Here is a 17,800-nt window from a genome sequence, read left to right on the forward strand (position 1 = left end):
TGGAGCTCAGACTTGATTTTTAAGATTGCTTAGGTGCTCAAGAATATGTACTCTTAAAGGTCAAGATGTGAAGCCTATGTATTGTTTATACTTAAAAGGTAAAGGTAAAGGTATCCCCTGTGCAAGCACCGAGTCATGTCTGACCCTTGGGGTGATGCCCTCTAGCGTTTTCATGGCAGACTCAATACGGGGTGGTTTGCCAGTGCCTTCCCCAGTCATTACCGTTTACCCCCCAGCAAGCTGGGTACTCATTTTACCGACCTCGGAAGGATGGAAGGCTGAGTCAACCTTGAGCCGGCTGCTGGGATTGAACTCCCAACCTCATGGGCAGAACTTTCAGACAACATTTCTGGTGCCTTACCACTCTGCACTACAAGAGGCTCGCTTGTTTATACTTACTTTCCACTAACTATATAACACCAGATGTAGCACATATTATATACTGTTTGATGAGAAAAGTTCTATCATTATCAGAACCCTTAAAGCTATGCATTATTTTTAGCCCACTGACAGGCTTTGCAATGCTGGCTCTATGATAAAGAGAGTTCCTGTTTGCAGGTAGAGGCAAAGAGGCATCACTTTGAAGAGAGGCATTTCTAACAGGAACTGCCCTTGGCCAAGCAGAGATGGTATAAAATAAAGGGAGTAATCTACTTCTATTCCCTGCTGATCTACTGTGGTGGACAGACTTGCTGAGTCCCAAGTCCAGGCCTACCCATAGTGGCTCATGGTGGTAGATCTGTTTCCGAGTTACCAGGAATTCCCATGGAAGCCTATCAGTGTTAGGCCGGTTGTCCATAGACTTTTGTGACCAAGGCATGGTAGGCCTGGCCTCTGGAGTGAGCACTTGAACCTGGGAAGCTAGACCAGACCTCCTGAGGGTAGACTTGGAACTGACTTTTCACAGGAACTGATTTCTCCCAGGCAACAGTACAGGTAAACCTGGCTTCCTGAGGGGACTTTCACAGCCAAGGCACAGTAAGCCTGACCTCTGGAGCTTGGGGCTGGGACAGGTTCAGCATTGGGCTCCGTGAAAGAGTTTTTCTTTCTCCCCCTCCCCCAAGCCACAGTTGAGTTTTGAGAGAGAAACCTCCCTCCCCCAGAGGTGGGTCCACCCTTAGATGCATATGGAATGGCTCACAAGAAACATTACTTCAGTTCACAAAATATATGAACACAGTTCATAAAACCATTACATTTGAAGTATAATAAGAACAGTACCAATTTTCTAGAGGTGATCATTAAAAAAACAAGGTAATAGCATTCAAACAGACACTTTCAGGAAATCCACAGATGTCATCTCATTTTTGGCAGGTGACAGTGGTCACCTCTACCATCTAAAAAAGAATCTCCCCTTCTCTCAGTTACTAAGACTGAAAAGGAACTGTAGCTGTGAATCTGATTTCATCAAACAGTCTCAAATAACTGTCCCGCAATTGGCTGAGAGAGGTTATTCAGCCAAAATTTTGAAACCTGCTCTTTATAAAGCTAAACAAACTCCTAGGTCCACTCTTTTAATTCCCAAAAGTAAAACCAATACTACAGATAAAAGGGTAGTTGTGTTAACATACAATAAACACTACAATAGCAGTAAGAATATCATTAATAAATACCGGTACCTTCTTCCTAACATTCCAAGATGTAATTCAATCCCTTTCTTTGCCTATAAACGAAAGGAAAACCTCAAGGATCTGCTTGTTCACAGTAGATTCTCCCACAGAGGACCAGCAATGAGTATTTTAGATGGACCAATATTCCCAACCATATTCTGCATGCTGGCACCACACCTGGGGTTTCTCAAAGCCTGAAGAATGTTTCAGGGGGTTCTCAATGGTAAAAAAGTTGAAAAAGACTGCTCTATGGTATCGCTGTCTGGATTTCGCCACTCAGCATCTTTTTTTCCTCCTGTATGTCAGTGTCTACATACAATAGTGGGAATTCCTTGTTGCGTATTAGATGTATCTCTCAGAGCTAAACTCAGTCAAATATCATTGGAAGTCAGAACATGGTTTAGCACTTCTAAACAAAGGCTAAGGATTATATCTGCTTTGCAGACTGAAGGTCTCCTCTTCTTTAATATATTGCTTACTATTCTCAGTGGATGAAGAAGAAGAAGAAGAGTTGGTTCTTATATGCCACTTTTCTCTACCCGAAGGAGGCTCAAAGCAGCTTACAGTCGCCTTCCCTTGCCTCTCCCCACAACAGACACCCTGTGAGGTAGGTGAGGCTGGTTGCATGTGAAGGAGCATGGAATCAAACCTGGCTCGCCAGATTAGAAGTCTGCACTCCTAACCACTAAACCAAGACAGTAGGTACTAGATAGAGGGAGCTAGGGATTACAATCAAAGATTTTGAATTGCTAGGTAAAGCTAAGACTCTCTTACTTGCCCAGCATCGATTTACATAGCTGGATTACAACAATATAGTGATTCACTCTTGTGGAGTCTGCTCAAGTCATTTCTTTGGCATTTTACAAGAAACACCAGTGCCCCCCCCCCCCACACACACACACCTTGTTAGGGCATTCACTTCAGCTCACCTCAATGCCCAGAAGTCCCTCAGAAGTATTACAGGGCACATTTTGTAGGACATCTCTACACATGTGGTCAGGGTAAATCTGACACTGTGTCTTACAAAATATTGGAATGCTGTTTTTTTACCATTTTTAGGAACCTCTGGCTCTCACCACTTTCAACACACTCCTGTTTTAATAGATTTCAAGGATTTACTATTCCCTATCTAATGTAAGACACAATCTATTTTATCACTAAATTTATTTCTAGTATATTTTCCTTTAGCAATATATTATCTTTTAGTCATTGCTCAAGATCATCTGATCATAGGAGCTCTGAAAAGGAAAGAGATAAAGAAATGTTCTAGTTCTCTGTAACAAATGAAATCAACACCTTTCTTCAGATTTATTTTGAGGTCAAAAAAAGCTTTTTCAAATGTAAATAATGTTATATGAATAAGAAACAGCAGTACAAACCATGAAGATACTTGTAACAATATTGTATTGGTGTAACACTCAATTCATAAGGATGCATGGGTCAGAGCCCTCATATTATCTGTGATGGGGGGGGGGGGGGTTGTGGGGAAACAAGATTGGATCCCCAAATGTGACATTTAGCTGCAAAATTAAGCCATGAGGACTAGACCCACACAGTTGGGTGAATCAAAAATTGGCCTTGATGGACTGCTTCAAATCCTGGGCTGGTTCTGCACTTACTTTTTTTCCCACTGCAAATCCTGCCAAATCCTGGTTGATTGGTATCTACAGCTTCCCTTTAACCTGAATTTAAACACATCACCCTTCTGCATTTGCATTGTCCCAATTTTCAGTCTCCTTCCTGTTTGATTGGGGGGGGGGGGTAGAAGCTCCAGCCAGCATTGAAGAAGCAGTGCTTTATTTATTGCCTTTTGACTTCCGATGATACAACCAGAGCAAGCTGGGGGAGGGGCAAGTAGAGCATGAGGCTGCTTGTTTATCTTTCTTTTCCTGCAGGAGTGGGGGGGGAGGGGAGGCAGCAGCCTCACAGACAAACAAGAAGGGGAAAGTAAATCCAAGAGGCAAACCCCTGCTCATAGAAGTGTGGGCTTTGGAGCGCAGTCACTTTAAAACAGATCCCAAAATGAGGGCAAAAATAAGTCTTGCGAGGGAATGGCAACCAGGAACCAGGCAGTCTTTGAATTGACGCCCTGACCAATCAGTGACAGACTATTTCACTATGTCAGCATTGGAGGTGCCGGGGAGGAAGTTAATATGGTAAAATCATATTGGGGCTTAATATTGGGGCTCAAATAGCAGTTTCCTCAAATATAGCGAGATAAACCCGCTCCAGAATATCACGGGGGAAACGTAGTGTCACTGCAGATCAATCATAAACATTGAAGAGGGAAAATTTAAAGTGCTAAATATCAAAATGGAAATCGAAGAATGTGTAGATGACTTTCTTTAAGTCAGGGTCACCAGGGATAAAAATCCCAGCACAGATTCACCCCTGGTTAGAAAAAGCAAGACTATACTACATCTGTATTGTTTTCCCTGCAGGACCTAAAAGCAGACAGAGGAGACTCACTTTGAACCAGGAAACTTGTACAAAGGAGATGAGTTAACACCTCTTGCTCCCTACTATCATGGCTCTGAACCACATTAAGTCTTCTTGCAGCTGTCAAGTCCATCTGGCTCATTTTGCTTTCATGCTCTCTGGCAGCAGGTCATCCAGTAGGCAGCCCTAGGCTGTTGCCTAAGGAGAAAGTCCCAATGTCTGGCGCCCCCCCCCCCCAATGTCTTTTCAGGCACCCGCCAAGTATTTTTAAGCAGTAGGTTGGGCCAGAAGCCTCCACAAGGCTTCTGATGACTATTAGAGATTTGGCTGACTGCAGATTTTTTAAAACATACCTTTGACAGCAGCTCCTATCACAGCACAAGAATCTATATTGTGTTGCTGAAGTTAAGCTGTGGCAGTCAGCTTATGACTGGCCCATCCCTTGCAGCAGCCATTTTGTTGCTGTACCCGCCCTGGCAGAATTTAAAAGGTGCCTGCAGGATTGAAATGGTTAAAAATCCATGGTCTAGGGCACCAGAGGGTCACACTCCAGTACATGTTTGCCAAGGTCACCTGGCAACCTTAAGTGGGGGGAAAAGGTCAGCCTGGGCTTGCCCTGGAGGGGGTACAAGCTAGCTGGCTGGTCTAAAGTGCTGAGTCTCCTTGGACTAGCCCTGATGCTCTTACTCAGCACAATACCTTAAGTCAGGACCTTCTGTAACAGATAGAAACCTTTCAGGGAAATAATAATTGTTCCTTTCAACTATTTCCTTGACTTTAAATAATACAATTTCAGTGGCACTTACATAACTTATTATCTTTTGCAAGTCAGATGTTATGAAGAATTTATATATTATTTGATTTATTGACCACCACTCTCGGTTTACAATTTTGTTGTTGTTGTTAGTTGCAAAGTCATGTTCGACCCATCGCGACCCCATGGACAATGATCCTCCAGGCCTTACTGTCCTCTACCATTCCTTGAAGTCCATTTAAGTTTGCACCTACTGCTTCAGTGATTCCATCCAGCCACCTCATTCTCTGTCATCCCCTTCTTCTTTTGCCCTCAATCGCTCCCAGCATTTGGCTCTTTTCCAGGGAGTCCTTCCTTCTCATGAGGTGGCCAAAGTATTGAAGCTTCACCTTCAGGATCTGGCCTTCTAAGGAGCAGTCAGGGCTGATCTCCTCTAGGACTGACCAGTTTGTTCGCCTTGCTGTCCAAGGGACTCGCAAGAGTCTTCTCCAGCACCAGAGTTCAAAAGCCTCAATTCTTTGACTCTTGGCCTTTCTTATGGTCCAGCTTTCCAGTTTACAATAAAATCCCAATAAGCATCAGTAAAAATACAAATTATAACATCCCCTGGTAGTATAACCCCATTCTACTCCCTCCCAATGCACCAGTCCAGCACAGGCAAAATAGCCCTACCCCAGCACACACCAGCAGCTGACCTCGAGGGGGGCGGCATCCTAAGGAGGGAGCCCAGATCCTCCACAGCCTGGCCGCAACCTAATACCTGGTGGAAGAACTCTGTCAGGCCCTGTGGAACTGTGACAGCTCCCCATCAGTGCCCTAAGCTCTTCTGGGAGCTCATTCTATCAGGTCAGGGCCATCATAATCCATATTTTTATAGGAAAAGTTATCAAAGAGGATAGGGAAAATGGAGGAGTTGGAGATAGAAAAAGGTTTGTGCTACTTATTCCACAATTTTTTCAGGCGTGATCCTTTGTGACTAGAAAAGTCAAAGGCATATTTTTCATGGGGTGCAAATACAGAATGTTTATTTAAGTAAGACAAACAACAACTAATCAAATGAAGAAATATTCTAAAGCGTGGGAAAAATAACTGACATAATAATAGCCAATGTTCTCCTGCAGCAAGAGCTCCCTTTTGGGATTTTCCAGGTAAGTGAAGGGAACAAATAGGCATTCGTAGAAAGGCTTTTTGTTCCATGAAGGAATTGGACTGGTAAGTTCCTTCCTTCTCTCCCTATTACACCTCCCCTAACTTTAAATGGAGGAGAAGAACTTGGCCCTACATGCCAATTTCTTTTTACTATCTGGAAAAAATGCTGCAATTTACTACAGAGGATGAAGGAAGACCAAAAGGCATGTTCTTGTGTAATGCTGCCCCCATGTGGTACAGATTTAGTAATTTCATTGGAATTTAGAAGATCGGAGGTTAACTATTAAACATGTTGCTGCTTCTCTTGCATGTCAAAAACAGGCTGTTATTGATGCATTTTAAAAGCTCTTCAGGACCTGTCTACATTTATTTTAAAAAAATTATTCTGCAATGTACAGTTTACAATGCCTGCCATTAACGGTGTTCCTGAAGTTACAGAACCTTTGCTTAGTATGACATTAACTTTGACCTTGTTTTGAAGCTCAACTAAATAAAAGGCAAACAAATGAAGATAATACCGTACTGTAACAGAAAGAGAAGGCAAGCTACCATCTATATAGCACAATGAGTACGTTGCTGAAGGTATTTGGCAGTCATTACAGGTCCGTTAGTCCAAACTAGAGATGTAAAATTTCTAGAAATTCAGAAATCGGGGAAGATTACTTTCTTGTTTGTTTGGTTTTTTTACAGGAAAAATCCTGATATTTTTGGGGAAATTGAAATATAAGCAACTAATTTTATTTCTTCAACAACATTAAATGACAACATTATAGGATGGAGATTTGTCTTGGCAGTAGTATGTGTAAAGGATCAAGTGGTCTTAGTAGACCATACACTGAACATGCATGCCAAAAGATAACCGGGATAACAGGCAAGTTTGGCCTTGGAGTACAGAATGAAGCAGGGCACAGGCTGGTAGAATTTTGTCAAGAGAATACAATGGTCATAGCAAACACTGTTTTCCAACAACCCAAGAGACGACTCTACACATGGACATCACCAGAAGGTCAATACAGAAATCAGATTGACTATGTGCTCTGCAGCCAAAGATGGAGAAGTTCTATACAGTCAGTAAAAACAAGACCAGGAGCTTATTGTGGTTCAGATCATCAGCTTCTTGTAAAATTTAGGCTTAAATTGAAGAAAGTAGGGAAAAGCACTAGGCCACTCAGGTATGAACTAAATCATATTCCTGACGAATATATAGAAGAGGTGACAAATAGATTTAAGGAAATAGATCTGATAGACTGAGTGCCTGAAGAACTATGGACAGAGGTTCGCAACATTGTACAAGAGGTAGCAACTAAAACCATCCCAAAGAAAAAGAAATGCAAGAAAGCAAAATGGCTGTCTGAGGAAGCTTTACAAATAGCTGAGGAGAGAAGGGAAGTGAAAGGCAAGGGAGAAAGAGAAAGATACACCCAACTGAATGCTGAATTCCAGAGAATAGCTAGACGAGATAAGAAATAGAAGAAAACAAATAGAAGAAAACAATAGAATGGGTAGGACCAGAGATCTTTTCAAGAAAATTGGAGCTATGAAGAGAACATTTCATGCAAAGATGGGTATAGTAAAGGACCAAAATGGTAGGGACTTCACAGAAGCAAAAGACATTTTTAAAAGGTGGCAAAATTATACAGAGGAACTATACAAGAGTGAGCTTAACATCCCTGATAACCACGATGGGGTAGTTACTGACCTGGAGCCAGACATCCTGGAATGTGAAGTCAAATATGCCTTAGGAAGTCTCAGCAACAATAAAGTTAGTGGTGGTGACAGCATTCCAGTTGAACTATTCAGAATCTTAAAAGACGATGCCGTAAAAGTGCTGCACTCAATATGCCAGCAAATTTGGAAAACTCAACAATGGCCACAGGATTGGAAAAGGTCAGTTTACATTCCAATCCCAAAGAAGGGCAATGCCAAAGAATGTTCAAACTACCGCACCATTGCACTCATTTCTCATGCTAGCAAAGTTATGCTCAAAATCCTACAAGCTAGGCTCCAGCAATATGTGGACCATGAACATCCAGAAGTACAGGCAAGATTTCAAAGAGGCAGAGGAACTAGAGATCAAATTGCCAACATCATGGAGAAAGCTAGGGAGTTCCAGAAAAAAATCTACTTCTGCTTCATTGACTATGCTAAAGCCTTTGATTGTGTGAAGCACAACAAATTGTGACAAGTTCATAAAGAGATGGGAATAACCAGAGCATCTTACCTGTAACTTGAGAAACCTATATGCAGATCAAGAAGCAACAGTGAGAACCGGGCATGGAATCACTGATTGATTCAAAATTGAGAAAGGAGTTCGGCAAGGCTGTATACTGTCGCCTTGCCTATTTAACTTGTATGCAGAGCACATCATGAGAAAGGCAGGGTTAGATGAGTCACAAATTGGGATCAAGATTGCAGGGAGAAATATCAATAAACTCAGAAATGCAGATGATACCACTCTAATGGCAGAAAGTGAAGAGGAACTAAAGAGCCTCTTGATGCGCGTGAAGGAGGAGAGTGCAAAAGTTGGCTTGAAACTCAACATCAAGAAAACAAAGATCATGGCATCCAGCCCTCTCAATTCCTGGCAAATAGATGGGGAAGAAATGGAGGTAGTGACAGATTTTAGCTTCCTGGGCTCCAGGATCACTGCAGATGAGGACTGCAGCAAAGAAATTAAAAGACGTTTGCTCCAGGGAAGGAAAGCTATGGCAAATCTAGACAGCATCCTAAAAAGCAGAGACATCACCCTGCCAACAAAAGTGCGTCTAGTCAAGGCTATGATCTTCTCAGTTGTAATGTATGGCTGCGAATGTTGGACCATAAGGAAGGCCGAGCGTAAAAGTATTGAGGCTTTTGAACTCTGGTGCTGGAGAAGACTCTTGTGAGTCCCTTGGACTGCAAGACGAACAAACTGGTCAGTCCTAGAGGAGATCAGCCCTGCCTGCTCCTTAGAAGGCCAGATCCTGAAGATGAAACTCAAATACTTTGGCCACCTCATGAGAAGGAAGGACTCCCTGGAGAAGAGCCTAATGCTGGGAGCAATTGAGGGCAAAAGAAGAAGGGGACGACAGAGAATGAGGTGGCTGGATGGAGTCACTGAAGCAGTAGGTGCAAACTTAAATGGACTGCAGGGAATGGTAGAGGACAGTAAGGCCTGGAGGATCATTGTCCATGGGGTCGCGATGGGTTGGACATGACTTCGCACCTAACAACAACAACAACAACAACAACAACAACAACAACATATATGATAATAGATCTATGCCTCCCCCGGGGACTCGGGTTCTGGACCCGAAGCAAAACATCATCAGGACCTCCTCTCCACCCGCTAGTAGTGGGAGGTAGGGGGGGGAGTTGAGCTGCCATTCTTGCTATGCCGGCAATATTGGCAATGTTATTATTGTTTTATGGGGTTTTAATGGGGATTTGTGATATTGTTACCCGCCACGAGCCGCAAGGGAGTGGCGGGCTATAAATCTAATAATAATAATAATAATAATAATAATAATAACAACAACACTGAACATGAGTCAGCAGTGTGACTCGGTGGCTAAAAAGGCAAATGGGATTTTGGGCTGTAGCAAAAGATCACGTGAGTTGTTGGTACCTCTTTTCTTTGCTCTGTTACAACCTCACTTAGAGTACTGTGTTCAGTTTTGGGACCCACAAATGAATAGGGGGGCTGAAGGGATTGTGTCAGTGCCTTACTCTTGTGACACTTTCTTGCATGCCCCTGAAAATGCTGATTGCCCCTTTGGGGTCAAGAGGTGAATTTCTTCTGGGCCAGACTGACCAGTGATTTTAGTGTTTTTTGGGGGGGGGAGCATCATCTAGGCATGGAATTGGGATCACTGTGGGTGGGCATGTAGTTGTGAGTTTCCTACATTGCTCAGGGGGCGGACTAGTTGACCCTGGAGGTCCCTTCGAACTCTATGAATCTATTATGTTTTATGTATGGTTCTCTGTTATAATGGTAACCACCTGAGCCTCCGGGGAGGGCGGTATAGAAGTATGATAAATAAATAAATAAAATATTAATAACTTATAGTTTGCTTAATGTGTACATAAAACTGCAATATTTGACATATTTTTCGCAATTTAAAAGTTATAAATGCCTTATTTCTGTAAATTGCAAATACTTGAGAAAAAACTGCAAATTGGTGCACTCTATTCTACCTTAGCACATGTAACAAAGGGTCCCCAAATCCATGTTGTTCCTGGAGATCTCCAAGACTTGCAAGTGATTTCAAGATGATAAAGATTAAGCTACAGATCTTCAGACTACAGAGCTCAGTTACTCGGGGAGGGAGGGAGGGAGAAGCTACATTATTTTGAGAAAAACAAAAAACTTTTCTGAGGACTTTTTTTTTACAAGCAGTTGCGAGCTCTGCATTTTGAAGCTAAAAATTTCCCAGGGAAAAATTAATCAGGATCAGAAGAAAAATAAATCTATGGTCCTGATTAGAATATCTCAATACACGAGGGAAGGAGAGGGGAAGGGGAGGAAACTTTTTAAAATGCAGTGGAGCCTAAGGTCCTACCACCACATGGTGGAGGCTGAGATTAGTTGAAGAGTCTATGTTGTGGTGCATATATTGCCAAACCCAATTCTCTCCTAGAGCATGGAAATATTAAAATGTCACCCACATATGTTCTGCTCCAGGCCGAAGTGCAGGGACCAAGTTACTGGGGCTGGAGCCAACAGCACTGTATCTCAGATGTTGTTCTAGGAAAGGCTGAAGGTGTGTTAAAGCTGAGGTTGCCAATCTTAGAGCAAGGGATGGAGGTCTCCCAGCATCATTCCTGATCTCCAGAGGCCAGATATCAGTTCCTCTGGAGAAAATGGCTGCTTTATAGGACAGGCTGTAAGGCATTATACCCCTCTGAGGTCCTTTGTCTTCATAAATTCTGCCCTCCCCAGGCTCCACACCTAGATCTCCAGGAATTTCCCAACCCAGAGCTGGCAACCCTTATTAAGGCCTTAAATACTCATACAAGGAGGTAGATGCAAGACCCACTCCTCCAGTGGCAGGCTATAGTCCTGAAGAGTGTTGTGCAACTACTCCAGTACAGAAACAAATACTCTGATGGAGTCAGACAGGAGGATGGTAACTCACAATGAGAGTCTTGCCAGAGACTTCTGGGCTTCTCCTGCACATCTGCCCTCCTGAGACACCTGAAGGAGTCTCCTCTGCTTCCTTCTGTGATGGAGTCAGGTACTCAACATCCTCCTCAACAGAGTCTTTGGGCTCCTTGCCTGATGAGGCAGAGTCTATACTCTGGTCTATTTCAAGCTTGTTTAGAGCTGGGCAATTGGCTTCTTGCCCACCTGCAGCAAACCTTGGAAGTCAGGCCAATTGTTCTATAGTGCAAAATCTCTCAGGGTCCACCCATGCCCCCCCAACTAAACAGTGTTGCGCTGCTTTGTTGTGAGGTATGGAATTGCCTACTATGTAATTATTTATCAGCTTTTATCTTGTTCACTGCCAGGATTATAAGCAAGACAGTGGTGACTTGTGCATGATGAAGACTGGAGTAGTCTCTGGTGCAGCCTGTGCCATACTACCATCCTTTTTTCAGCCAGCATCAGAGGGGTGGGGCATAAATTGAAATAAATAAATAAAGCTGCCAGAAGCCTGCCTTTGCACGCTGTGCAATTCTGCTTGATTTCTCAGGTTGGGAGGTGCTAGTCTCTTTGCTTTTTGTGGTAACACTCTTTGCCTTTCAGGAGTGCCAAATGTCTGCTACTGCTCATTCTGCAGGCTAGAAATGTAATTGCCTGCCGGTGCCTGTTCTTTTTTCTGCCTACAATTTGGCAGGGAGACTCCTTCGTACAAGGGGTACAATCATTGGGCTATTTGTTCAAATTATGTCAAAAGCAAACAAGGGACAGCTAAAGATGCTGTCAAACATGTCTACTTTGCAGCTTAGAATCAACATTCATTAGAACTATGAGGAGCACTGATATTTATCCAAGAGCGATCTGTTTAATTTTTTTTAATGGATCAGGTGGAAGAAGAAATAAGGGCAAGGGAAGTTCCAAGTGGTACGAGCACTTCTGAACCAATTTCTGATTAATCAAGAAAGAGCTGAGGTGGCTCAAAGTTTGGGGGAAGCTAGAAATCTGTTTTCCATTGAAAGAATGGAAATAAAAACATGGATGAAACAAAAACAAATGAAAATTTGGGAACCAAACAAAGGGAAAATATTCACAAACCATTAGTGGCTTATTTCGAACAGAGTATCTTTCCAACACAGAATTTATTCTAGGTCAAAACTATCTGGGTTCCCTGCATTTTCCAGTATTATTTTGCATCTGTTACTCATTCCCTTTTGTATACCAGCAAGAAATATCAGACAGGGGATGTGTTTCACTGCTAGATCAGAAGATCCCAGGCTCAATCTCTTTTGGTTCTGGTGAGTGGTTGCCAGTTAAGACAACTGGTGTAAAAACTCTGTATAAGGTTTTATCATATGCCCAAGTAGAGAAGTGTTATCTCTGATTTTATCTAATCAACCAGTTAATGATACCTCATTCATTTCATATAATCTGCTTATTGGTATTTATCAATCAATACCTGGGTAAACACAGGTATTGTTTTTACTTTGGGAAACCTCTAGAGCTCTTCCCAGACCAGACAAGACTCTCAAATGCTTTCAAGTTTCTTTATTATATACACATGATCACTTCAAGCACGTTGTTTTAGTGCTTAACCTTGACCTCAAGACATAAATCTTGGTATTTAAGCTATACACCAGAATGCCTCTGTGCATGCATGTCTTCTGTTTCTGGATCCCTACATGCTTGAAGGTTTCATTTCTTTCCAGAGATGCTGCTTGTTTCTTCCGTGGACTTCCTCACATTGAGATGGTAGCTATACGTTATACTGTCCCCCATATAGAACAAGAGTTGGTTCTTATATGCTGCTTTTCTCTACCAGAAAGAGTCTCAAAGCAGCTTACATTCGCTTTCCCTTTCCTCTCCCCACAACACCCTGTGAGGCAGATGAGGCTGAGAGAGCCCTGATATCACTACTCAGTCAGAACAGCTTTATCAGAACAGCCCAAGGTCACCCAGCTGGCTGCATGTGGGGGAGTGCAGAATCGAACCTGGCTCGCCAGATTAGAAGTTCAGGCTCCTAACCACAACATCAACCTCTAATCACACCCTCAACCTGTTTTTCTAATTCTGTATGTATGGTATTCTGATTTTGTGTGCAAGTTTGTTAGTTGCTTTACATTTCTCTTCATAAAAATCAATTTTATTTCAGCCTTGTTCACTGAGAGTTTCTATAACCCTGGTCTATAACACTGGTGGAGATTCCATTGTTGCCCCTCTCGGTAGCTGAATTCCCAAACTCAATCAAATTTGGGTAACAATTCAAGCTCCACTAACTACAGCTGCTCATCATATGTATGCACTGGGGGTAGCTTCCTTTTCACTGTGGCTGAGGAAGTGTTGAGTGCACATGAAAGTTTACACCCTAAATAAAAATTGTTAGTCTTAAAGGTGCCAGTGGACTCTAACTTTATTCTACACAGTGAGGGTGTTTTCTCTTCAAGGTGTTTGAAAATATTTTAAAAATCCCTTTGCCTTCAGAAGCCAAAGCAGTCAGAGAGCCCATATGAAAGGGGCCTTTGATCTCTGTGAATCAAGAAAATATGTCCCAAATCCAAGATGGAAATTTTCTGTGTCATGTTCCCTTAGTTTAAAAAGAGTCAGACTAATTGATGTAAAATTATATTTTATCATCCTCCAATGAACTGGAAGATAAACTACATTTTTACCAATCAGTTGAGGAAAGTGGTAGAATACTTAGATGCAAAGCTGTAAAGGGGCTGATTCAGTCTTCTTAGTGAGCCTTACAAGGTAGCAACGCATCAGAACGTGATACAGTAAATGGTGCAATAATCAATATATAACATTCAGTAGACTAGGGCCAAACTTGAAGAGCCAATAAAGAGGAATGATCAAATCACCCATTTCTTTTAATAGCAGCCACAGCAGAAAATAAATCAGATTAGGACCATGGCATTGGGGAAGGAGAAGTCATTCATTTTCCTCTGTGCCATTTTACTAATATAAATAGTTGCTCTGAAGCCACTGAAGAGCCCCAAAGACTCAAGGTAAACATTTTATATCAGGGAAACGGTTCAGAATGAAGGATTTGTGCCCCATTTTTCTGTGCTATGTTTTGAGTCCAATTCAAGCCACTATTAAAAGAAGTTTAAAAGGTAGAAGGTCTGATCATGATTACCCAAATCTCATAAGTTTGACTCTGAAAGTATCACTACAGAGTGAACAAGAAAAAGAATATGAAATGTGTTTTTATACACCATTATTTATATTATTTCTCTTTTTTTGTAAAATATACATGTCTGCCAGTTCATTTCTAGTTAAATTGTCCCCCCTCATATGTGCAACAGGTTATGAAATCCTGGCAGACTGGCTTTAATAACAAAGTACAAAATTTTTACCACATAAATGTGGATAATAAGGCTGAGAGAAGCGTCTCTCCTCTATTATGCCTGGTCCATAAATGTCCCTGAGATACAAACATGGCACAGATTCTTTACTGATCTTATTTTGCTCAAGAATCCTCAGACAAGTTTCCAGCACATTTAACGCACTTGTTTCCTGTAACAATAGTCTCTCCTTCAGTACAAATATTTCACAATAGTGTTCAGGTCAAATCTAGTCCTTGTTAAAACTTGGAAGGTATGTTTTTAACCGTAAAATATCTGAAATGGGCTGTTTTATCTCATGGAAGAAGCTGAGCCCAGTCAGAAGTTCTATGTCTCTGACCCGGGCTGTGTGGAATCTCATTCTTTCTTCAACCCACAAGGATTCAGTCTTGCCACTCTGTTGGAACAGAAAGAGACATTTCAGAAAATAAGGGGAGGAGAAAGATTGCTCCACGAATATTTTATTGCTGTGATTACATTCTCAGCAGACTTCAAAGCAGCCAGAAATTTCCACTGAAGGGATAAGGAAAGACTGCAGTGCAATCCTATACAGGGCCCATCTAAACTGATGGATGTCATTGAGTTTAGAGTAGAACCACACTGTACAGCATTGCACTGCTAATGTAATGACTTTACAAAACATTATACATTTTCTTGCCACAAATTTTAAATGTTGTGTGCTTACATAATTACATATACAGTCTTTCTCCCATCATGGAGCTCAAGTAAGCACAGACCAGATACCCAAGTAAGATACCCAGATCTGCTTAATTTCAGCCAGGTTGCTGTGCAGTGTGTGTAATGATTCCCGGTCCCCCATCCCTTGCTGAATTCCAGATACTGGAAGGTGTTTAGTACAATATTTTAATATGTAGTAAAGTAATTTCCACCTGTGCTTATAAAACCCACCCTAGGTATTTCGATTAGTTCCTGATAATATGGATAAAAAAGAGAATCTTTCCTGTCCCCACTCCCCAAATGAGATGATGAAAGCAGGATATAAGAATCACTTTTCCTTCCTCCCCTTTCCTGTGAGTCTTTCTCATGGTAACAGGGCAGTCTAGGAGAAAGAGCAGGCTTCTGATGTGAACTGGAACAGGGATTACTCACTGTGCAGCTTTCACTGTTGTCTTCTCTGTGAGGTATAATATAAGATTCTACATCAAGAGATCCTTCACATTGTAAAGGAGTCTGGGAAACATCTTTACAGCTCGTCATCATAATGAAATAGTGAGTTGGAATCAAGACTTCTGAATTATTAGTGACTCTGAAATTTTTAAAAATTAAGCTTAAAAACTGAATAGTACTGTGAGTCAATCTAATATCCATTTAATCAACACTGTTCCAGCAGCATGACGTAGCAGCGCTGGCTTCAGTTCAAGAGGAAGTTCTTCTGTGCAACCATTAAAAAGAATGAATTTATTGATGTGGCACTTACAGTGGTAAGTTCCACTGCAATAAATTCATTCAGTTTAATGAAGGTTGTAGAGATGAACTTCCTGGTGGATTTGAGCCTAAGCAAGTATATTTCAGTCTAATTCCACAGACTTCAAAAACAAAGAAACCACTGAATGAGAGCTCTAAAGAAGAAAGTTCTCACAAAAGCATATAACTATAATGAGCGACTGTGTTTGTAGCTCAGTGAAACTTTGGAACACATTTACATTGTAAGCTGCCACAGAATTACTCCAAACACAATTCCCAATTTGCACATCAATCTCCAATCCTGATATATTTATTTCCTTCACTGTTCCACCCTAGGATTAAACCCAAACAAATTGTGACCATATGACTTAAGCTTGTTATTTCAGTTTGGTCTTTGCCTTTGTTAAACACCATTTATTTATATTTTTATATTTTGTCATTTTAGATGCTGATCCATCATTGGCAGGTATAAGGTCCTCACTAGAGGGGCAATTGCCAATTTTTACCCCTCCCCACTGCAGACCTTCTTCTTGTCATTCTTCAGTGTTCCCTATCCTTCCATAAACAGCATTTCATGATGTTCTGTGGACCACACTGGGAAGAAACAAGCTTACATTCTGCTGATGGAAAAGTTTAGACAAGATGCATATTCTAATAGGGTTTTGTTGGGGGTTTTATTGTGTAGGGGATTGACTTTGTAACCCACCACAAGCCGGCTTGCCAGGAGTGGTGGGAAATAAATCAAAATAATAACAACAATAATAATAATAGCACATAATAATAGCACCAAAATCTAAACTTGTATCAAAAGTCTCTGTTGCTATGATATTCACTTACTTCTCAGATTATTTATGAATCTTTGGTTTCTATAAATATCTACCTTCACAGAAAGTTGGACTATCAGTTTCTTGCCAACAATTAAGTCTAAGAAGAAATTTGCTTTGGTAACTAATTCACTAACCTATACTACTGCTTCTTTTTATTATCATAAAGGCTAAGCCTACCATGTACCCACCTTTTAACTTCCTTCGGTGTATCATATAAGCCATTGTAGTCATAATCAAACACAGGACCAGTGATAATATTTACACCATTTCTGGCTGCAGCGTATGCTGGTAGGAGGACCGCACTGAAGTAGTTCCAGATCACTAGAGGCACAAGGATTGAATTTGTGTGACTGCTGGTTAGGAGGTAAGGCCTATAACATTCCTGGATAAGAGTACATCCGGTGGTATACTTAGCCTATTCGGCACCCAGGACAAATAATTTTTAACACTCTCTCCTCCCCTCTTTGTTTTTTAAATCAAGTTACAGCTGACTTATGGCAACCCCATAGTATTTTCAAGAAAAGAGATGCTTGGAGGTGATTTCCCACTGACTGCCTCCACATCATCCCTGTTTAACATTTGATATCAGATGAGATCAGGTTACGCTGGGGCTATCTGGGCCAAGGCCACTCCTCTAGATGACACAATTGTTAATACGTTCATTAATAATCATGAACTAAAATGAATGATGATAATGGCCAGAAAACAGATTCAGGTGGAAAGCCGTGTTGGTCAGAAACAGCATAAGAAAGTTAAGTCTTAAAGGTGCCACTGGATCCAAACTTTGTATTCAATGGCCAGAAAAGAAAAGCAGTGAAAATGTTCTTGTGTTTAATTTCATATATATACTCATACCAGTAAAAAAATCAAATTACAATACAAGAGTCAGCATGGTGAAGTGATTAAAGTGTTGGAGGAGGATCTGGGAAATTCAAGATCGAATCCTCACATGCCATGGAAGCTTACTGGGAGACCTTGGTCCAGTCACATTATCCTCAGCTTAGCCCTGCCCTGGATAAACCCTGGACAGTCTGATCTCATCAGTTCTCAGACGCTAAGCAGGGCCAATGGAGGCAGGCAATGGTATGCCACCTTCAAAAATCCCCCTGCAAGAAGCTTCCTTAAGTTGT

General features: G+C 41.5%; 1 protein-coding gene across 1 annotated transcript in view; it reads right to left on the bottom strand.

Moving 5' to 3' along the window:
* Positions 1-12,604: 12,604 nt before the first annotated feature.
* The window catches only part of ENPP1 (ectonucleotide pyrophosphatase/phosphodiesterase 1), a 60,602-nt gene continuing 55,406 nt past the window's right edge, over positions 12,605-17,800 (bottom strand). Inside the window, exons 23-25 of the mRNA XM_077352781.1 lie at positions 16,859-16,991; positions 15,529-15,685; positions 12,605-14,815 (exon numbers count right to left, since the gene is read on the bottom strand). Coding sequence (XP_077208896.1) covers positions 14,648-14,815; positions 15,529-15,685; positions 16,859-16,991 — 458 coding nt within the window. The 3' untranslated portion in view covers positions 12,605-14,647. The remainder of the gene's footprint in view (positions 14,816-15,528; positions 15,686-16,858; positions 16,992-17,800) is intronic.

Source organism: Paroedura picta, chromosome 1, assembly GCF_049243985.1.
Source record: "Paroedura picta isolate Pp20150507F chromosome 1, Ppicta_v3.0, whole genome shotgun sequence".
Taxonomy (NCBI): Eukaryota; Metazoa; Chordata; class Lepidosauria; order Squamata; family Gekkonidae; genus Paroedura; species Paroedura picta.